Below are 22,465 nucleotides of genomic sequence, written 5' to 3'. Positions count from 1 at the left end.
GTATTCTAGTGAAAAACTGTTGCCTGCCTCTCTTGAGTCTCAACTCTGCCATTGTCCTGCTCTTGTGGTTCTGCATTTGACCTTTAAAGCATAGTACAATCAAAATACTGATGTTGTACATAGAATCATAGAATTATTTGTGTTGGAAGGATGCTTTAAAGGTCATCTAGTCTGACCCTCCTGTAGTAACAGAGACATCTTCCACTAGACTAGACCAGACTAGAATATTTTCACTTAGAACTGACTTAGAGCAATCCATCCTGACAACTTTTGGTCAGCCCAAAGTTAAAGCATGTTATTAAGGACATTGACCAAATGCCTCTTGAGCACTGACAGGCTTGGGGCATCCACCACCTCTCTAGAAAGCCTGTTCCAGGTTTTGACCACCCTCTTGGTAAAGAAATGCTTGCCAGTGTCCACTCTGAATCTTTCCTGGTGTGGCTTTGAACCATTCCCACACTCCTATCACTGAATACCAGGGAGAGAAGACTAGCATCTCCCTCCCCACATTCCCTCCTTGGGAAGTTTCGGGAGCAGTGAGGTCACCCCTCAGCCTCTCTTTCTCCAGCCTAGACAAACCCGGAGCCCTCAGCCTCTCCTCACAGGACAGGCCTTCCAGCCCTGTCGCCAGCCACTAGACCAGGTTGCTCAGAGCCCTGTCCAACTTGAATGTTTCCAGGGATGGGGCATCCACCACCACTGTGGGCAAGCTGCCAGTGTTTCACCACCCTCATCATGAAAAATTTCTTAACTTCTATCTAGTCTGAGTCTACCCTCTTTAGTTTGAAATTATTACACCATGTCGTATTGCTACTAAATGCATAGTACCTGAGTTAGTATTAATAGTTGTGTCTGTCTCTGAACTCTCTTCCTCAGGGGAAAGGCAGCAGAACATAAACTGGGCCAGGGGCTGTGCTTGCTTTACAGCAATGATTATGGCATTGAGTAACATATCCCATAGGAAATGCAAAATCATTCCTTGGTGTTGTTGAACACAAGTACGACTGTGGGTTATGGAAATGTGTGACAGATTGCAGGACCTGTGCCGGGGAGTCCTGCTGGGCCAAATCCTGCTTTAGATCCCCTGACAGGAGATAAAAGGAAGATTTGAGGCATTGATTATTCCACCTCTATATAGTGAAAATTGCAAAAACATAGTATTGATTGTCTTAGAAAATGCAGAAGTGACTGGCCAAGGATGTTGCAACAAGCTTGCAGGGTTATAATGTAAAACGATTTCTGTAGTAGCTCAAGTCCTATTACAGACATGAATCAATGTAGATCATCAGGAGCTTTGTGTCATAATAAAGATGAAATGCAATTATGCCAAAAAGAAAAGGTAGGCCCTATCTGTATTCCATACAGATTTTTAGTGATTTTAGAAGATAGAATGGATCACAATGTTCTATTCTTGTCTTGTACATGTCTGTGTATTTCAATTTCTAGGAACACCTGCTGCTAATGTAGCACAAAAAGAAGGTTCAGGTTTGTAATAACAAGTGTGGTTTTTTTTTCTTGCTGTGTTGCTGTAACACTGTGCGAATAAATTGATAATTTTGATTTTATCTTAACAACGAGGAATAGTACTTAATAAATAGGCCCAGCAGGTTATGAAAAGTGTTTGAGGTGATGTAAAATGGTGAGCTAAAAACGTACAGCAAGAACTGAAGGAAGTCTAAGGAAGACTAGAGAAATGTAACTGAATGGATTGGTAGGTCAGAAAAAAGAAGAGGAGAGCAGAATGAATTATGGGAGGAAAGAGGAAACCCAAAATAAGCAAGAGGGATCTGTGGAGTTATACATTGACTTTGGAAATCTATTGCTGAAGTAAAATTTGTAGGTGCCAAATTGAAAAAGGCATTTTTATTTTTTTTTTCTCCTAAACTAAAGTATGCACACTTAACTCCTGAGTGACTGACATTTAGATCTGATACATTCTTAGTTACCACGATTGTTTTGTGGTCCACGTAAAATATAATTCTCCTATAATTTTTAGAGTAATTTTATTTACACACACACATATATATATTCATAGATGTGTTCTCTTGTATATTCACTGTCTCTTGTTTCTAGACTTTTCCCCCAAAGAGTGTGAGCTGGGTAAACCAAAACCCTCAAGTGAATAAAAAGTTACCAGGGTAAATTCCTGTTGGAGTGAAAAAGCTGCACTGAGCTGTCTTGCCTGTTACTGTATCTTTATTCCTTCTGTCCATTCAGATCTCCCTCAAACACTATTTTTATTTAACCTATTTTTGGTGACCACCTCACTGTCCTGAAATTTGCTGCTGCCCTCTGAAAGAGAGGGGATGTGTAACTGAGCTGGTTACAGTGTATTTTGGGATTGACATTCTCCTAGCAGCAGCCCAGCTCTTGCCAGCAGCTCGTTACAACTTGAACAGTTGCTTTTGCTGCAAGTGCCGAGTCCTAAAATTCATCCCCTTTCTCCCACCCCAGCCATCTGTAGTACTCTTCCTCTGGCTTGGAATTGTTTGTAGTAGGTGGAAAAAGTGATGAATATAAATCATCTTGTTTGGAGCTGACATGGCTTATTCCTTGAAAAGCTGACGCCTCCTCCAGTTTTTGATGCGGAGTAACTACTGTGAGTAGAATAGCCTCGCTAATTAAATGCACCCAGCATGGAGCTTGGCATTTGCTAACGATTTTGGGAGTGGGGAGGAGTGTGCCGGGGCATTACTGAAGGGGAATTGCATGATTTGAATAAGCATTAATAAAATAGCAGGTTTTGTCTACAAAGGAACAGATCTGTGAGCTGGTGATCTGTTTGTGTTGCTTGAAATTCTATTTATACAGTTGGGGACATGTGCTTAAAAAAAACCAAAAAAATAAAAGATCAAAAAATTGGTCAAACAGATTGCACTTACCGAGATTGCCAAAATCTGATACCCACTTTCTATTAAATACTGCTGATTCCAAGTAAAATCTGTTTCCCTAATTATTTTTTTTCCATTAACTTGCATTTCTGTCTGAGGAGGTGACTGTGACTGGGTAACTCAGTGTTATCTAATCAGTATTTTGTTCCTCAGAAAGCACTAGTGTTCCTTTGGAAGCTAAAGGGAAGGCATCAGCCATGTTTCTTAGGATATAGAAGGAAAAATTCCTGTGCTCGTTTTCCCAAATGTCAGTTCTTTTCTCACAGGGTCTGTCTACGTCCATGACCTTCCTCTGGGTGCACAAATAACAGTGTGCACGGGACCTTGCCCTCCTCTCTGCACCATGTGTCACCAAATACACTAGAGTGCTATTTTATTCCCATTATTCCCATCTCCAGCCTGCCAAAACCCAGCTCTTGGCAAAAGATATCCTCTGTTGTGCAACTGTGGCTGGGATTGTCTCCTAATGGAATTCAGACTGTTGGCTTTTTTTCTGTGTGTTTCAGCTGCTTGCTCTGCTGCATCTCATGATATGTGTGATATATGATACATCCAATACAGCTGCAAGGGGGCTGGGAGAGAAACTGGGGGAGACTCTTCATTTCATGCATTCTGCCAGAGCCTGAATTACATCCACAACTCTACGAATTTATGAATATTTATTGTGATTATTTAGCCCAATGCTAGAAAAGGTAGAGAGTGTGGCCCCATTGTTTTTATATAGTCCATGGCTCCTGGTAATTGTACACGTGCAAAATGAGTGCTTGGAGGGGAATGTAGTTGTAATCCACAACTACAGTATCTCAAAGACAGGAAGTACTTACCAGGACTGGAACTTTTTGAGATTTGTAATCTGTGTGGGATTTGTATTTATCAGCCAAAAGCAAACTTAAACTGGCAGGAGGAGCCCAGTACCAGTGTACCAATGTGTAAGGGAGGGCAGGGCTAACATGCTGTGTAGAGTGAGTGCAAAACAAAGTGATTTCTGTTTCCTTCAGCTGGAGGTGCCATGCTCTCATATTGGCTGTGCAAAGGGACCAAGGAGCAATTTTATGTCCACTTCAGCTGGTTTCAGAAGGTGGCCATGGGTACTTAGCAAATTGGGTCAATGGTTAAAGCATCTGGTGCAGTTCCATGTGTGCTGAATTTTTATTTGCTCGATTAACCTCTTAGTTTTTACTTGCATATCTTAATATTGTCTTAATGCAGAGAAAGTATAGTTGCTGCAGTGAGACCAGCGTGACTAAATCCCAGAATCACGGGGTTGCTGTGGCCCTCGAGAGCTCATGTAGTCCATACTTCTGTCCTAAACCAGAATCTGCTTTCCTTGTTTCCTCTTTGTCCAGCCTGTTTGATTTCCAGAGCCAGAGATTTCGCAGACCCTGCACATTCTGTTCCATTATCCTCACTGTGGTGACATTTTCCCCAATGTTTAGTGTAAATATTGTTGCATCATTCCAGACCTGTGACACTTATCCTCTTAAGCATGAACATGGAAATGTTGCTTATTTTCAAGTGTGTGGAGATGTAATTAAATACCTGTGGATAGTGAAACCCTAGAAAAAAATGTTGTAGGCAGGCTGTGGTTGTCCATTCTGGAAAGTGGGCTGGATGACCACTTAAGGTCCTTGTTGGATCATAGGCTTACCTTTGACTGAAAACATTTAAGGTGATGATAGAACATTTGAAAAGTAAAATGATGATCTCTTGCAGGACCTTGCTTTGATACAAAATAGGCTTCTGTTTTTCATGCTCAGCTTACTTACCTATGTTTACATAAAAGTAGCTTTGCTTTGTGAGCGTTCACAGTAGAGTCTCAGTTTTGGTCCCCTAAACAGCGTATTGAGTGCATCCAGCTGATTGAAAATTCAGTTTGTAGCTATAAATTAACTCTTGATAACTTAAATAATTTAAACTATATACATTTTCCTATTTGTGGTAATGCTTTTGCAGTCTGTAGATGTGCCATCTTTTTCCCCAGGTGTTTCTTCCCTTTGTTATCTGAGAACTGGACCGATTTTCTGTAAGCATGATTTTTCTGCAGGTTTTAATCCCCACTCTGGTTCAGAGAAATACAATAACTTTGCTTTCTCATAGCAGCTGGCCTCAGGGTTGGGCTGGGCACCAGTGGCCACTGGAAAGATGGACTGGGTGCTAGTTTACCAGTATAGATGGCAGGGGCAGTATATCCAGCATGACACGAGGCAGGGAGTAATGGAGAAACTGGATAGTGGATGTCTAAGGAAGATCTTGGCATGAGAGTGTGGAGGAATCAAGAATTCTGTATTGGCTGGCTCGATTAAGAGAGTTGGGAAAGAAGGATGGCAAGGATTTAGGATAGAGCAGCAAAGGATGGGACAGTTGGAAGGGTTGGTATGAAAGGTATGTCAGGTGGCTGACAGTGGTGTTTGGGGCTTAAACCTGGGGAGAGAGCACCTCTGGAATGGAGTGAATTGGGAGGATTGAGGACTGGTGTGGTTTGGAAAGAACCTCTGGGGCAAGAAGAGTGTGGAACTGGGGTTGAGAAGGCAAGGACCTAGGGAATGAACTTGAAGGATTCCTGATCAGGTGAGATGGGGGTCTCTGGAATTAGGAGGTCTCCAGGAGTGAAGGTGAAAGCTTTCTAAGGGTCTAGAATGTCTCCAACCAGGATTCACTTAGGGATTGAAAACAGATACCCCTGGCCTCCTTTATTAAGATGGCTTTTGGAGACCCCATGAGCAGTCATGCATCAGAATTCCTGTTGTGTCTCTTCTAGCCCATCTCAGGAATATTTTTCTTTGTTTTGATGCTGTCCAAAATACCTGAAATTAATCTCATCTGAAACATTTGATTTTTGTGCCCTGCACTGACAAACTTTTGTTATTTTTGCGTTCTTGTTCAGGTCTACTCAAGGAAGTAGAATTTTTATCAAAGGAGAAATTAGAACTTCAGTGTCAGGCAGAAAAGGACCATTCCAACTTACGCTCTCAAATGAAGGTTTTGGAGGTGGAACTGGAAGAACAGCTGCACAGTAACCAGGACCTGGCTACACAGTTACTGGAGGTTGCTGAATTAAAACAGCAAATTCAAGTTCTTGAAAAACAGCTTAAAAACCAGCGGCAGTTCATGGATGTAAGTGAGCCTGTGACCACATTTCCATGGGTTTGGAGGTGATAAATTCTTCTCCTGGTTTGTGACTGCGACTTGGAAGATGGTTCCTGAAATGGGATATTTTTAGTTTTGTTTGAAATTAAGACTTTGGTATTCTAGTCTCATAAAAGAAATAAAAAAGTTAATTTTTTCAATTCCCTCTCTGTAGTATTGCAGGATAATTCTTCGTTTTTATTAATTGATAGTTGTAGTTTGTATGTACACTGAAGTCAAAAAGGTGGGGGTTTTTTCCTTCTCTGTAATTGTAGATATGCTTTCAGGACTACTGGAAGGTGTTAATTATTTTTAAATGGACAGTTTCTTCACCACAAAAACAACCCCCAAAGCATTCTTGTTCACAGTATTGTAATGAAATGCCAAGTTTCTTTCTCTCTGGCTGGGTGTACAGGAACAAGCTATAGAAAGGGAACATGAACGCGATGATTTTCAGCAGGAGATTCAGAAGCTGGAAGAACAGTTAAAACTGTCAGCAAAATCACAGACTTCAGGACAGCCCAGAGAATACAGAGTGAGTAAAATAACACTTAATGACCAAAGGAGTTTGTTTACTGCAATTAAATAACAAAGCCTGTGTTTTCTTGGGGATATGGCTCCTGGGAGACTTTTTTTTTTCCCCTCTGTTGTTGCCCAGAGAGCAGATTTGTCTTCTCCAACTGACTGAACTACTTTTAGGCAGTGAGAATGCACTTATATTATTTGTTAGGGTGATGGAAAGAACTGTTGTATGTGCTTTACAGTAAGGTTTCACAGCCTCTGAGTCTGATTTAAGTGAACCGAGGAGGACAACACTAGAGACACTCTGCTCTACAGAGCACATCTGAGGGATGACTTCTGGGTTCTAAATGTATTTATTTTTTGCCAGATATAGCAGTTATAATAGAGATGTTCTTTGTCTGCATGCCTTGTCCTATTTAGGTTTATAATGAGCTCTTGTTTACACATGTTCATTTTTTTGATGCTTGGTTTCAAACATTAACTTTTGCTTTTTTTTTTCTTTTTCTTTTTTTTTTTGGTTGGTTGTGTTTTTTCACATAAATGAACATTATACAGAACTATGAATTGATTCTACAGGTATGGAAAACAGCATGAACATCTCTTTAACTTTTCTTTCCTTTTACTTTCAATCCTTTCTAGATCTGCTTTAGCTTTTCTTCCTCCTCTTGATATGTCAAGGCGTGACTTGGAGCTAAGGCTACAGGTTTTAGGGTGGCAGAATTCTTTCAGGGAATGAGGAACTGCTTTCAGTTTAATTTCCTTTGCATAAATAGTTTGTTCTCCTGGCTTATTGCTCAAAGGTATTACAGGCAGTTATTCACTGCACCAGAGCTTTTTGTCATGAAAGGAGAAGTTGAGGTTTGGAGTATATGGAACAAAGATACTGGAATGGTGGTGATACTGTGCCTTAGCCTTCAGCTTTTGTTTGTGACCTGGTGCTTACCAAAACTTCAATGTGTAAACTACTTTCTATCTGTTTATTTATGTATAGTTTATGGAATTGTGTACCTCAGTGTTAGCAAAGCTTGTCTTGTAAGAGCAACCGCATCTTTGATAGAGCAAATTTTCCATGCTGGAGGGGGTGGCTGAAAAAATTAACTGCTGAAAAAATTAGCTTTGCAACCCCTTTCAGAAAGGATGAAAACTTAGCTTGGAGAAAGACACACCAGGATGGTAACTAAGCAAGTGACATTTGTAGGTAGGGTGAGGAATGCAGGCATTCCATGCCAAAAAGGAAACGTCAGGATTTGTTTGGTTGTTTAATGCAGCTGTAACATCAGGAAGCGCTTAACTCGCTGCAAACCACACCAGTTCAAGTGAACTGCTAATTCCTGCATGTAGAAGCTATAACAAGCTCACAGTTGCCCTCTCTGCTGTTCACTGGGCTCGAGGTATGTGGGAGTGGGATTATTTTGGGGAAAGAGTGCTGGCTGGTATTTGGGAGCTGCAGTGTGCTCCGTGAGGGTGAAGGTTGTGCAAGTGTTTCTTTCCTTAGCTACAGGATTGCAATACCACCTTCCCAGCAATGTGGTGTTAAAATCACACTTTTTATGTCTGAAGTGTCATAGTTTTGGGATTCTATTGTCAAAATTTTATAGCATTAGAAAGGTTAGACTTCTAGAATATTTTTCTATACCCAAAAGCTTTACTGTAAGGCCTTAACTGTGTTATGCTTAACAGTTGGTCAGTTGCTGATGAGATGAGAAGACAGTAAGATACATACATAATTAAGGAAATGTTTATGTGCCTGTAAGCAGTTGAAAATATGATGTTAATCACTTTTGGTTTTCTTAACCAGCCTCTGACACTCTCCATACTTATTAATTTGACTCTCTTTCTCTATCTGGCTAGAGTGTGTTTTGCTGCTTTAGTAGTATCTGTATAATACTTTGAAGACATAAAGTTCTGTCTTAATGCAAAGAATTTTTATTTTATAATGTCCAAGTGGGATTTGCATCAATTCAGACACTTACTGATGAACAAAGCATTTATTTTGGGAAGTCTCATCTTCCTTGCTCATTGGTGTTGACCAGGTTATTTCTCCTTTCCAACTGCTTTCCTGCCTGAGCTTGCTTTCAATGTGCTTAATGACTTTATCACGCCTTGAGGTAGATTCTGTCACACACACCCACCAAAGCTCCTAGCCTTGCCTTCACCTTGATTACTGGGATGAATGAATGACTGTTTTCCTGCAGCTGTGTATGGTTGGATCTCAGTGAGCTCAAATTCAAAATTGGTATCCTCTTCATATTTAAATGATTTTTGGAAAAAGAAGTACCTGTCCTGTGTTGACTCCTGGGAATCTCTCTGATTTGTAGGCATTGGGTATGTTACACTGCATATTTGTCTTTCGGTTCTTGGTATCTTCCTTTAAACAGGAATTCCTTGGAATATTGGAAGAGGGTTCTGAGGTTACAGAAATAAATCTAATGCTGTTCATAATAATTCATGTAGTCTTGGCGGTTTTTTTAATCTTAAAACAAACCCCCCACACCACAAGGCTCCTTTGACAGCATGCCTTCATCTAGTATTTTGTGAGAATACTGCAAATATTAAGAGAGAGTAATCAAATGTCTACCTAAGAGCTGCTGCCTTTGGAAAACAAGATTTCAGAAAGTTACTTTTACTTTTTCATCCTTTCTGTCCACGTCTAGTTTTATTTTCACCTGGGATTTTAGCACTTCTTTAGACTGTAGTAAAACTCCACTACTTTGACATGAAGTCACTCTTGCTTCCAACTGAAAGTTTGTTATATTGCCTGAATGTATGTACACTGTGATTTCTGTGTAGGTAGAATCTTTGCAAGCAGAACTAAAGGAGAAGATGGATGATTACAATAAGCTGTTATTAGAAAAGGAGCGAAAACACCAGGAAATTACAGCTCGTGATAAAGAGATAGAAAAACTGGTGGCACAGATCCAAGAGCTGAAGTGCAGCGGTGCTGAGGTCTCCAATACTGTACATTCATTGGAAAAACAGCTGCAGAAAATGAAGAAAGTGGAAACTGAACTGAAACAAGTAATTTTTAAGTCCTTATTGAAGTGGGGTTGGCATTACGTGGCAGTGGCTTTGTAGGGGTTATTGGTGGTGCTTGTGACTCCCCACACCCAGTTAAACTGGTGTATTAATGGCAGGTATCACAACCACAGTTTTAAATAAACTCTGGTTTTACATACTCCAAGTCCACTATAGAAACTTATGTACTACTTGTAAGTAGTGTATGCTTATATACTACTAATAAGACTTACTCCAAGTCTTACTGTGGAGCTTGCTTTTAATAGTTGTCATGCTTGTGTGGTTCAGAGCTGCTCTTGTGCTTGTCTGGAAGTTTCTGAGAAGGTGATGTTACTGAATATTAAACACTGAGGGTCTTCATAAGTCCCTATGTCTAAAGTCATATTATCTTAATCTGTAACCCTTCTTGCTCTGTGTCTTTAAAGCCAGATCTGTTCACCATGGTCTGAAGTTTTTAGTGCTTTGTTACTACTGCAGATTTAATCACAGCTTAGAGTTAAGAATTACATTCCATTTAGCAAAAGTATTTGTCTTTGACCAAATATTTGAGTAACTTTTTTTTCTACCATCTTAAAGTAAATGTTCAGTTTCCTGCCAACAGTTTTCCTTGGTTGAGTATTGTTGGGAGCTTTGTAGAGATCTTTTTGCCCACAATCACATAATAGGAGGTTATAGAGAAGGTGGAGTCAGACTTGGAGGTGCATAGTGAAAGGATGAGAAGATATGAGTATAAACTGCAACAGGGGGAATCCCAATTCAGTGGTAGGGTGAAGGGTTCCTACTGGGGGCAGCCAGATATTGAAAAAGGGGGCTCAGAGTGGCAGTGATGCCTCTGCCGTGTCAGAATGCCCTGAGCAGAGCCAAGTTGGTTCTCCTTTAAGTCAGATGCTGGACCAAGGAGCTCTAGAGACCTTTCCCAGCTTAAGCCTTTCTGTGGTTTTATCCACACATACAAAAGCCATACCCATTCATTTTCTGTCTGCCTTGGATTGGGTGGAGACTGTGGTGCTGCTGTTGGCAAGTTTTTTTTTTAATTAGAAAAAATAAAGGAGTAAAACTTCAGTGAGCTAAAACATTGAATTGTTTTGAATTCCTATTTCTTTATAGGCTGTTGAGATTATGTGCTTTTCCTGTACTGGGTTTGTCAGGGACGCTGAAGTGTTTTGGCAGCATTGTTCTGGTTAGGAAGGTTTCTATATTGACAGCAATTAATTCTAACATGAATTTATTTTTTTTTCAGGATAAAGAGGCATTGCAACAGCAGCAGTACAATAACCTGATCCAGATCTCTGCTCTGCAGTCTAAGCTGGATGAAGCAAGGCACCGAGTGCCAGTGGATGGCAGTTCTGCCCCTGTGCTGAAGGAGCAGCTACAGGCAGAGCAGGAAGCACTTCAGGCCAAGGAGAGAGAGGTGAGAGCTTTAGTAGAGTCCTGCAGACTCTTGAGTTGCTCTCGTAATTGCATAAATATTTTGTACACACTTATAGCTGGGAATTTAATTCATTCAAAACCCAAATGATTTAATGTATTAATAAATGTGTCTTCTTACCCAGAATTCTCTGTGCTTTGGCCTTAACTAACCTTCCTTTTTCTTACTTTGTTTTGTATTCATCTCCTTTCCCACTGGAAACTGTCTTGTGATGGTTCTCATCACCTTTGAGACTGATCAGTATCAGTTGTAAACTGATTTCCCTTTCCTTCCAAAGTTGAAGTGGAGCAGAAGGTAGACAGCTTTTTGTTTGACTTTGAGAATGAGGGATAGCTCTTGTCACATTATTTGGAACTTCTATTGGATTTACATGCACGGATGCATGCAAAAACCCTGATGTATGTTTACATTATTATTATTACATAATTATTATAATATCTATGATATAGAAACATCTGGTCCAGTTCAGGATGTGCAAAGAAGAAAAATGGGATGATCCTCCAGTCAATTGTACACCATTCTTTCAAGAGCAGGAAGATAATAAAAATTGATTTCTTACAGATGGGATTTCCTTGTCTCTTATGAAGTTTAACTTCAATAGTCAGATTCCCAAAGCCCCTATACCTTGCTACCCATTATGGCAAGAGATGATAAAACCTGTGGATGGCAAAATCACACTGCTTCCACTGCTCTTTCAAACACAGGAATATGTGGTTATTGACTCATCTGTTTGATGTCTCTTACTGGGATTGGCACTTCAATGCTAATTTTTGTCTTCTGGGAGGAGGAGAATGGTGTTTATGTTAACTGCTTGTGATTAAGTTGCACATCCAATGCTAATATGTCTCCTATTGTTACTGCAAACTACATCAGTCAAGCCTTGGTTGTTCACAGTACAGGTTAACATATCTCATGTGAGCAGTTAGATTTTTATTTTTTTTTTTTTTTTAAAGAAAATGGAAACCCACCTTTGCAGTACTTTGGTTTTACAGATGCGGAGCTGGAACACAAGTTTCTCACTGTTTTTATGTCTCAGGTATTCCATTAGTTCAGGTTGATTAGAGTTTAAATCATAGAAATTGCTGAAGTTACTTGTTGTCATTAAGTAAGACAATGAATGAACTTTTATCTTTTCTACTTAAATAAGAGGACTTAATTGAAACAACTATGCATTTTCTTCTTTTTTTTTTAGATTGCAAGCTTGCTAGACCAACTACACCAATATAAAGATAACTTGAGCAGTAAAAACGAGGAGATATTGCAGCTGAACTTGCAGTTAGAGATACAAAAAAACCTTAGCACTTCCAGCATCAGCCAGCTTCAGGTAGAAAATGCACACTTGAAGGTAGGTTTCCTTAGCTCTAGTGTGCACTGGCTAAAATGTCAGAAACCTTCTATCTTGAGTGTTATAGTCATCATCTCATGATGTTGTAAACAGATAATTGATTTGTTTCTCTTGCCAGGGGAATATTGCATTACTGTTACAAGACTAATGCTGGGTATTTTAGAACCAAAACCCACCAATATTCTAGATTCATACTTGTAGCATTATCTTCTACATTTGATTTAAATCAGAAGCTTGGGTAATTTTTCTGGGTTGTGGCAGTCTAATCTGGTGGTACAAACTCAAATAAAATAGCTGTAGTTGTGTTCCTGAGTTCTTCAATGTTATAGTACAGAGGAGAATGTTTAAATAAAGCCCCTAGTTCTGTTCTGCCATTAGGCTGAGAGAGGAAGTCAGTCCTTTCTAATGAGATTATTGCTTTTCCTGGACAGGAGGATCTAACAAAACTTCATGTGAAGCAAAGTCAGAACCTGGGTATTAATGATTCCTCAGCTTTGTCATTCCCACAAGCACTACTTGAAGAAAAGAATCAAGAAATCGATCACTTGAATGAGCAGATGAAGAGACTCCAGCTCGAGCTACAGAATGCTCTGGAGAATAAAGTAAGAGTGCTTACTGTATGTTCATTGCTTGATTTTTGGGGGGAAGCAAGGTGAGCAGAATCTTATGGTAAATGAAATCTGTTTGATAATTCTCTTAGGAAAGTAGAGATTATTTTGAGTAGCTACCAGCTGAAGCGTGCAGTTCTTCCTGGTGTTGAACGTGTGATTCAGAAGAAAAATGTAAACTCTATGTGCAATAGTAATTGTGTCTACATGCAGTAATATTCAGTCATTATCCTTTTGCTTAGGTTGTGGAAGACCAAAAATCTGAAATTGAAGAACTCAAATCACTGGTCGAGCACCTTCGCGTTGACCAGGAGAGGCTGCGTAAGGACAAGGATGAAGAGGTAGAGCAACTCCATGGAGTAATTGAGAAGCTTCAAAAAGAACTGGCACAGTTTGGACCAGTTTGTCATGAAGATAGTGACAACCAAGATGACTTCTATCAGGTTGCATTGGGAAAGCCAGTGGAAAACCTTCAGAATGAGTTGAAGAAGGGACTGGTGGATTGTCAGGATGATCCTGATCCAAACAGAAGCAGTGCATCACTACTCTCCAAAGTGAGAGAACTTCAGGAGGAACTGGAGCTTGTCTCAGCTGCTAGACAAACTCTGCAGCAGCAACTGGAAGAGAAGGAACTGCAGTTCAAAATGGAAGTGGAAATTCTGGAGAAAAAATGCCAACAGTTGCGAGAGTCATCAGAGCAGTATGTTGCAGAGCTAGCCTCTCTGAGAATCCAGCACGAGGCACTTCAGGAAGAATACAGCCTTTCCCAAACGCGTTTGTCTCAGAGAGAGGTTGAAACAAAGATAACTGAATCTCGAGTTCAAGAACTTGAAGATACCGTGAGAGAAAAGGAAGCAAATATTCTAGAGAAGGAGATGCAGATTAAGACGATGGCGGATCAAAGAGAAGCTGACACCACCGAGCTGCAGTATTTAACAGAAAAGGCAGCAGAGCTACAAACTGAGTTGGAAAAGAAAGATGCAAGTCAGGCACAAGATGTTTATAGTCTTCAATTAGAAGTTTCTAGACTGGATTTCCAGGTGCAAGCACTGAATCAGAAAGAAGTAGCTTATTTGAGAGAAATCAAGGAACTACAAGGTAGCACTGCAAAGCTGAAAGATCAAATCAAGGCCCATATGAAAGAACTTGAAGCCTTACGATTGGAAAGAGCTGAAGTTTCGCAGTTGGAGTCACAGCAGCTAAAGGAACAACTAGGTCACAAAGGGACTAACTTTCTCAAACCATTCTGCCAGAGAGAAAGAAAAGGAGTAGTCCTTAAAAAGGGAACGGAGGAATTAGAAGAACTGGAAGCAAATAATGATCAGTCATTCCCAGTACTGGCTTCCCCTACTGCAAAACTGGTATATGATTTGTTTCTTAATAGTGTTTTTTTTGTTGTATAAAGCCTTATAGTTTATCCTTCTGTGTGCTGTAAGAAAGGGAGAAGGTGAATACTGTGACATAAGGATGGCTGTGGTGAGTCAGTTGAAGGGTCTGTCTGTCTCTGTCCTTTCTCCAGCAATAGCTACAAATGGATGCCTGGAAGGGCTAAGAATAGGGCAAGCACCCACAGAAACCTTATCCAGCTTTTCTGAGCTGGGTGTGGTTTTGACCATGGATCCTAAGGTATGTTTTGGGTGTAGATTACAAGGAGATGGCAGTGGGGGAGCTGCAGGGGGCCCAGGGCTGCTCCATGCTGGGCACAGCTATGTCCACCACAGGACACAGCCAAGGCCACTATCCATATATGTGGCACTGCCTGAAAAAACATATTTCAGAGACCAAAATGCTGGAGAGGCAGTGAGGAGTAAGGGGGGGAAAAAAGTGTGAGAAAGAGCCCATGGAAAAGACCATGCTAGAGCAGAGATAGAAGCAAGAGGAGTTTGGGATCAATGAGCAAGCCTGGGAGAAAAGGTGGGAGGGAGCTCTTTCAGTATTTGTCTTTGTTTCTTGCCATCCAGCTGCATTTGAGTGGCAATAGATTAAATACATATTCCTCAAGTACAATCTATTTTGCCTGTGAGAGTAGTTAGTAGGTGATATCCTTTTCTTTTTCTCCATCCATGAGCTCTTTCCATCATATTTTTTCCCTCCTGATCTGTTGAGGAAGGAGACTGAGAGCGCAGCTGGGTGGGCATCTGCAAGCCAACCAAGGTCAACCCACCCTGACCTACCAAGACTGTGTTTGCCATCCTTTATGGCTGTATTGGAGAACTACCTGAAAATACTTCATGTCTCCTTTTTTTTGTTTTTTTTTTTGCTCCAAATAACCTGATCTTATAAACTCAATCACTCAATTTTAGAGAGCAGTAGGACCCAGGTGACCCTTTTTTCAAAGAGCTGTCATGCATTGACTTACCGTCTTTTAAGGCTGGCTTATAGAGGTGATAAGTGTTAGTAAGAGGGCTTGTATGAAAAAAGAGTTTGAGTGCTTATGTGGATTTGGGGGGTCCTGATTGGCAGTATGATATGGATATAAACATTCAAGGTAGTTGACTTATTTAAAGAAATTATAGGATAAGTACCGTGTAAAATGAGGTGTTAATTCTTAAAGCGGAATGAAGAGTGTAGCTGTGCAAAATGTGACCATTTCTGGTGCTTGTATTTTTATCTGCCTAGAAGTTCTAGTTTGCATCAGTGCCATTTGCCTAGGGGATACTGTACATTCAGGGTCTGTCCCAGAAATCCCTCAGGAAAGGGAAACAGGTGGGAAGAATGTTTAATGACCTATGCAGACTGATATACTTCAGACCACTAAATGTGTCTGTACAAGGCAGCAGACTTCTGTCTGATGGCTACTGGACCATGTTGCTTATACAGGTAGGGATTGTTAGATCCCCGTTTAAGGAACACAAGTAACTTAGGGTTCAGTGAAGAGAGAGCTGGTAAAATTTTGAGGGACATAAAGCTTTGCTGGAATTCTGAGGGCAGTTAAATGATTTAAAAATAATTTTTCGAGTAGAAACTCAGATTCTAAAACATTTAATTGATGTCTCTATGTCAGTATTATGTATTTCCATAGTTTAAGTGCTAAGAGTTTTAAAGTAGGCTGAGGAGGGATGGTCATCAAAGTTGGAGAATGTTGAGTCAAAGTAAGTAAACTATTGTGTCTTCAAGCATTCATTACAATAGACTTTTTCCTATGGATATGCTCATCCCAGTATTGGAAAAAGTACAATATTGGCAGCATTCTTAGAGGAGCAAAGAACCCTCATACTGTTATTCTTGGGTTCAAAAGTGGAAACAGTGTGAAAATCAGGAAATGTATTAAAATGAAAGCTGGAGGAGCAGTGAGAAGAGGGAAGTACTTGCAGCCAGCACTAGGCTTAAAATAGGCTAGGACTTAGCTAAGAGGGATGATTAACACAGAAGGATTAAGGTGATGGTCTAAGATGAGAGAGAAAACAATTATTCACTGTATCTGACAGTGTAAGAGGTATGGAGGATGAAATTAAATTTCCATGTTGACAGGTTTAAAATAAACTAAAATATCTTCTCAAATAGTGCCTCATTTAGACTCAGCCACAGAACTGAAGAGGTCAAAATTTTAGCTTAAAATTACTTAGATGAAGCGCCTGAAGGAAAAAAATCACCCAATTTTAAAAGATCTTTTTTAAACACATTTCTCAGCTTGTAAAATCATATTCAAATTCCATTAAGCAATTAATATGTGTTATTTCATTGTAGGAAAAAGATGAAGTTCTGTTTGACTTGACAACTCACAGCACAAATCCAAAAACTCAGATTAAGCAATCACAAGAAAACATCTTGCTTGAGGAGTTGGACGTGATCTACAGCTCTGAAGAGGATCAAGATTTGAAAAAGCATTGCCAGCAAATGCTGGAAATTCGTCAAACGCCTGGCTCTCCAAAACACAATTTGGACATAGACAAAGACATTTCAAAAGACTTTCAGAATTTAGTTGCAAGTATGTGTTCCTGGGGCTCGCCTGAAATCATGAGAAAACAAGATTCAAGCATGGAACTTCAACCAGTGCTTCACCTGACGCCCTTTTCAGAAGATGAAAACACGAATTTTGAAATTATGCACACAAGGTCATCCCTGCAAGGAGATAATTCTGTATCACTGGGATATTCTAGGCTGGCTGACAATGGCAGTGGGGATGCAGTGGTGGGAGTAGACAGAAAATCTCCAGCTTTCTCTGAAAGCACCTATTCTGTTGATGATGACGAAGACATGCGGAAGAAGATTTTGGTAAGTGTTATTTCAAGTCTGGTTTAATTCTTATTAAACAAGACTGCTCAGCTCTGTCCCCCTGGGATCCTTGATGGGCCATTGGCTCCAAGGAGTAGAAACCTACACAGTGTTGGGGGTGGGTCCAGTGATGTTGTTAATTCCTCTCTTACTGTGATAATAACTGATAAACTTGATAAAGTTTATCAACTTGATAAAGTGTGATAACACTTCATGTGCCAGAATCGAGCTAAAACCTGTAAAACCTTTGCTACCACAGTACTCAGTGTACTGAAACAGCTCCCCACTTACAAATATCTGTTGTTGAGTGTTAGCAGAGTCTCTTTCAAAATTGGAGAATAGAGGGATTTTTTTAAATGGAAATATTTTATATATTATGTATGTGTGTATATATATATATATTTATATATTGTCTATATCCTGTAATTTCACAGGAAGACAAAGTCTGTACTTACGAAAATTTATTTTCAGTTGTATATTTTTGTGCCTTGCTTTTGAGGGGCAATTAAATATAAATACATGTCTGTTTCTTAAGACTGTTAAAAGAGGGAAAAATTGAGATGGAATGGCTTCCAGAGAGCACCAGGGTTGCATTCATCGCGGTATTTGCCATTTCTAATATTATGATCAAGTAAGCATTTGCTAAGATCTGCACTAGTAACAAAGTTATCATGAATGCAGAAAACAACAGCTGGACTCAGAAAACTAAATAAATGTGAAAATTTTATTTCCAAGCAGATGAGAGAGGCTGATAATCTGACTTTAACCCCTTCTGATTTACAAGATGATGTAAGATCAAGAGCATCTGTGATGAGCAGTGGATGTGGCAGCAGTAAGTTTAACTTTGTAGATTCCTTTCACCATATGTTAACTTTATTATAAAAACATTATGTTTTTCCTCTTTCTCCCATTTTCTTTTACTTTTAGGTCTCTTATTGGAAAGCTGTGCCTCTGGCAGGGTGTTCTTTGTTCAGAAACATTTGTATATTTGTGCCTGCTTTTACCTTCTCATCTTTATATACTGAAAAGGGGGCAGGAGGCTGGAGTCCTGATTTTTAACTACAACACTTTCTCTGGTGCTAAACACAACTTCTTGCCTTTTAATTTGTTTAAGTTAGTTAAAATCTTAACCAACCAATTTGATCTGACCCTGCATTCAGACTGGGAGAAGATATCATGGTTATTTTGCAAGTGGTTGTTCTGGTTTCAGGTTCTTTTCATATTTATAAAACTTGTGGGCGTGGGGGGGTTGTCTGTTCCTTCAGATACCAGCTCAAATTTGGCAGCTAAACTAAAGCAGGAGCTCCAAACATCAGACCACCTAGATGCCAGTGTCATGGCTTATCTGCGGTACTGTGGAGCGTTCCCAGATATTATGGAATCAATGAAGGAGAAGGAAGTACTTTCACCACAGCTGAAGGTAATGTATGATTAGTACAAGCAGAGCAGCAGATTAAAACTGGACAGCGAAAATGAAGTGCTAACAGGAAAGGGAGTTGGCTGCTACATTTACACTGAAAACTGCCCTGTAATGCTTTAAACTTTGAGTTGGTTATGGTTATGGTTCTTGAGTCATTTTTCATCTCTTGTGGCAAAATTACTGGCATTTGCTTGTGCTTGCTGCAACTGAACTAGTTTTGCTAGGGCAGCACTGGTGATGTTTCAGAATGTGGTGGTTCAAGGGCTGGTTGATCTGTTTTATGGGTTTGTCTTGGAGGCTTCATAGATAGCTGTTTCAGGAGCAATCATAGCTAGCTGAGATCATACTGCCCTGCCTGTTCTTGTCATTCTGATGTGATGGAGAGCTGTGGAAACACCTTTGCAAGTCAGTTCAAGGAGCATGAGGAATACACAGAAGACTGAGCAGTGAGTGCTCACTCTAGACAGAAAGCTAAGCTGAGGAAAGTGTGTGCCTGGCATTCTTTGGTTTGGTGAACAAGCTGAACAAGCTCTCAGCCATTCCAGAAATTCCAGCTGTGGAAAGGGAGAAATTCTCACCTATGAGGCTGATAAGTGCAGTAGGTTATAGTGAGTTCTTGAGTAATAAGAAACTAGAAGAAATACACTTCCTAGAAAGTGAGTGCTGCCTCCTAATACACTTAGCAGGTTCTTGCAGCTTGCTCAGCACAGTGTAGGAAGATTTGTGCAGTGCAGTAAGGCAGTGCAGGGGCAAGGCAAGCCTGAATTCAAATTAACTTCAACTGACTGACACAAAACTCCCAGGATGAAGGAGACTGGGCCTTCATCGCTGCTCGAGTCAGAAGGAGGAACCTTCCCCTGCTCTCTGCAGGGGCCCTTCATAACAGACATGATGTTCTAGGGTTGGAGAAGGAAGAGCATGTGGAGTAACTGGAGTGATCCAGGAAAAGCCAACCATGCAAAGCTGGTGCAACCACCTGCTGGCATTAGAACCAGTGCTACCAGAAAAGCACATAAGGTGTTTATTAATTGGAGATTCCTTACTGAGAGGCACTGAAGCACCCAGTGAGGGCCGTGGGGCACTGGCACAGTTTGTGCAGGGAGGTGGTAGATCCCTAGAAGGTTGGATGGGGCTTTGAGCAAACTGAACTAATAGAAGATGTCCCCCGTGCCCGTGGCAGGGGAGGTGGACTAGATATGGTCTTTAAAGGTCCCTTCTAACTGGAAACCATTCTATGATTCTGTATCTAAAAAACCAATAATTCTCTAAAGCGTAGTTCTCAGAGACGTCCTAGAAGAGTGAATTTTATTTTATTTTACCTTAAGTAACAGATTTATTTTTGTATTTAGTTTCTTTTATGGATCATCAATCTAGACTTTACTGGCTGTAAGATCTGAGTGCATATTCCAGTACTAAATGTTTTGTTTAAACACTTTACTTGTACTTCTGCTGTTATTGTTCACTAAAGGTTCTATTGGTTCTTGAAGTAATCACTATTTTGGTTCCAGTGATGGAAAAGCAACTCAAGTTGGTTCAAAAGTTAAGTCATTCAAATAAGTGCAAGGAAAGAATATCAAGAGTTAAAGAAAAGTACTCTATGTTGTTGTTGTTGTTGTTATTGTTGTTGTTAAAGTGAGTAGCAGTGAGGAACAGCTCCACATGGAAGCTGGCATATTTCTAATGAGATGTGTGTAAGAAAAGGACCTAGATCTCCAGTGACCTTCCTTGAAAAGAGGCCAGGAAACATCTGTGCATGATGTAATAGTTTGTGAAGAGGGAATTTATTTAAAATATATTATTTGGCCTGACAGTGTCAGAGGAAACAATTTCCACTGTGTAAATTATTAAAAGTGATTATTTTGGGAGATGTTATTTGTACATAATTGGCTAAATTAAGCCAAAGTTGTCTAAATACATAATTCAGTTTTCTGGTGGTTTAGCTACATGGCTTCAGACTTGACAGAATTTCATTTATTCCCAGGAAGGTTAGCTAAATAGTTCAGAAACAACACAGTGAAAGTACAGCCCTCTGGCATAATTGTATATTAATAATTTATGCTTAATTGCATATTAGCGTGTTGATGTACACAGCCACCTTATTTTTGTAGTGCTATCCCATTCTGTTCTTACACTCTCTCAGGATGCTGATGCCTGTTTCCATTTCTGGTTTGTTTGTTTTTCTTTTTTACCTTCTCAGACTGTGCTGAAGATGGTATACGAGGAGAGCCGCAAAATATTGGCTTTGTCAGAACATCCCTTTGGTTTCAGGGAGCTGAAGGACGTTCCTCAGACCCAAGTGGTGGTGGAGGGCTGGCAGAAGGAGGGCTTAGCCCTGCTGGATGCTATACAGTCCCTGAGGGATTACCTTGGCAAGGTGGCAGAGAGAGGAGACAAGGTATGACAATCAAATATCCTTTAAAGCAGGGTAACCTGGTTTTTTATATATAGAAATGTATATTGTTATGAGGTTTGTGTGCGTGTGTGTTAGGAGTAAGGGACTCTTTTTTCCTTTCTGAGATTCAAACAGTACTCTTTAAACACTTTTGGTCTGCTTAAGTTAACAGGTATACTCTTACACAGTAAAGGTATGAAAGACACTGGGTTAGAGATTGAGAGAGATGCCATTTAAAAAAGAATTATTTTAACAGGAAACTTCAGGTGTTGCTGCTGACTGGAGAGGAGAGCTTCTGCAAGCAGTACAGAGCGTGTTTGAGAAGGAGAGAAGCGTGTTGCAAATTGACTTGAAGTCTCACTTCTCCAATCCTGCATCTGGTGATGCAGGTTCATTAATGGAAAAACTGGAGTATATAATGAAACAGCAAGTAAGAAAATCTCTTAAAGTGTTCTGCCCATAAATCACTTCTTTATTCCCTGTTATTTCTTTTAAAGTTGCGCTTTGGTTTTTTTTTTTTATTGCTTCTATTGTTAAATCTTATCTTGTGTATTAAAACAGATGGTGTGGGATCAGTAGGCTTTTAGAGTCTCTGCTTTTGTACCATTTTTCCCAGACTTTGCACATTGTGCTACAAAGCCTATTGGTTATTTTAACTGACTCCAGAAAGACTGGAATAGTGAGTAAGAAATATTTGATAGAATTCTTTCCTTCCCTCCCATTTATCTAGAGCTTCACAGACCTCTCTTGCCAAGGATATATATCGAACTAATTCCGAATCTGGGATTTTTTTTGCTGATAATATTTAGTTTTTAGGTTGTGGCCAGATAGTCTGTAGTAACTGTTATGTATTAAACAATGTAAAGCAAGTGAAGTGGGGGTTTTCTTACATAATGTTAACATTTTGAGTTAATATGAAGCATAAACTTTATACAGTGCTTTTGTATAAAACTTGTACTGCTGCTGGAACCCTTTCCTTAGAGTTTATCTTTACAGAACACATGGAAATAGCCTTGTGGATTGAGCAGGCCTTGGTTTGTTTCCAGGAGGAGCAGAGGCAGATGGTTGTAGAGCACCTTTTCTCCTCGGACCGGAATAGCTTGCTCTCGGAAATCCAGGACCTCCGAGCTCAGCTCCGCATGACACACCTGCAGAACCAGGAGAAGCTCCAGCAGTTACAGGAAACTCTTACCAATGCAGAAGATCATGGGAACAAACAGGAGCACCACCTTCGGAGGAAAGGTAACTCTTATTATCTGTCTGCTGTGTCAGTTCTTTCGGACTTCTGCGTCAGTTCCTTTTTGCCTTGAAGGTAAAAAGCAAAAAGAGATGTTTTGCAAAGAAGCGGGTGCTGTACAGTTCTTCAGTTTTACTAATGCACTCAGGTTGCTACGATGTGAGCAGAGGAAGGGATTTTTCTTTCTAATATCAGTAGTAAAGACAAATCTGTGAAAAGCAAAGAGAAAGCCAGGCAGAGAGGGACCTGGGAGTTTGGATTGACA

General features: G+C 40.1%; 1 protein-coding gene across 5 annotated transcripts in view; it reads left to right on the top strand.

Moving 5' to 3' along the window:
- Positions 1-22,465, top strand: part of PCNT (pericentrin) — a 73,474-nt gene that overhangs the window by 35,521 nt on the left and 15,488 nt on the right. For 2 of the 5 annotated variants that reach the window (XM_018071640.2, XM_025895009.2), the window contains exons 24-37: positions 5,776-6,005; positions 6,433-6,552; positions 7,095-7,115; positions 9,330-9,557; positions 10,795-10,965; positions 12,176-12,328; positions 12,760-12,930; positions 13,179-14,297; positions 16,624-17,151; positions 17,887-17,983; positions 18,417-18,571; positions 20,769-20,966; positions 21,220-21,393; positions 22,010-22,205. In XM_018071640.2, coding sequence (XP_017927129.2) covers positions 5,776-6,005; positions 6,433-6,552; positions 7,095-7,115; positions 9,330-9,557; positions 10,795-10,965; positions 12,176-12,328; positions 12,760-12,930; positions 13,179-14,297; positions 16,624-17,151; positions 17,887-17,983; positions 18,417-18,571; positions 20,769-20,966; positions 21,220-21,393; positions 22,010-22,205 — 3,561 coding nt within the window. Of the gene's footprint in view, positions 1-1,446; positions 1,486-5,775; positions 6,006-6,432; positions 6,553-7,094; positions 7,116-9,329; positions 9,558-10,794; positions 10,966-12,175; positions 12,329-12,759; positions 12,931-13,178; positions 14,298-16,623; positions 17,152-17,886; positions 17,984-18,416; positions 18,572-20,768; positions 20,967-21,219; positions 21,394-22,009; positions 22,206-22,465 lie in introns of all 5 variants that reach the window. The other 3 variants (XM_029959562.1, XM_025895008.2, XM_025895010.2) reach the window with 3 other exon arrangements.

The sequence above is a fragment of the Manacus vitellinus genome, unplaced genomic scaffold (assembly GCF_001715985.3).
Source record: "Manacus vitellinus isolate BGI_N305 unplaced genomic scaffold, ASM171598v3 scaffold_20_pilon, whole genome shotgun sequence".
NCBI lineage: Eukaryota > Metazoa > Chordata > Aves > Passeriformes > Pipridae > Manacus > Manacus vitellinus.
This window is presented reverse-complemented; position numbering and strand designations above follow the sequence as displayed.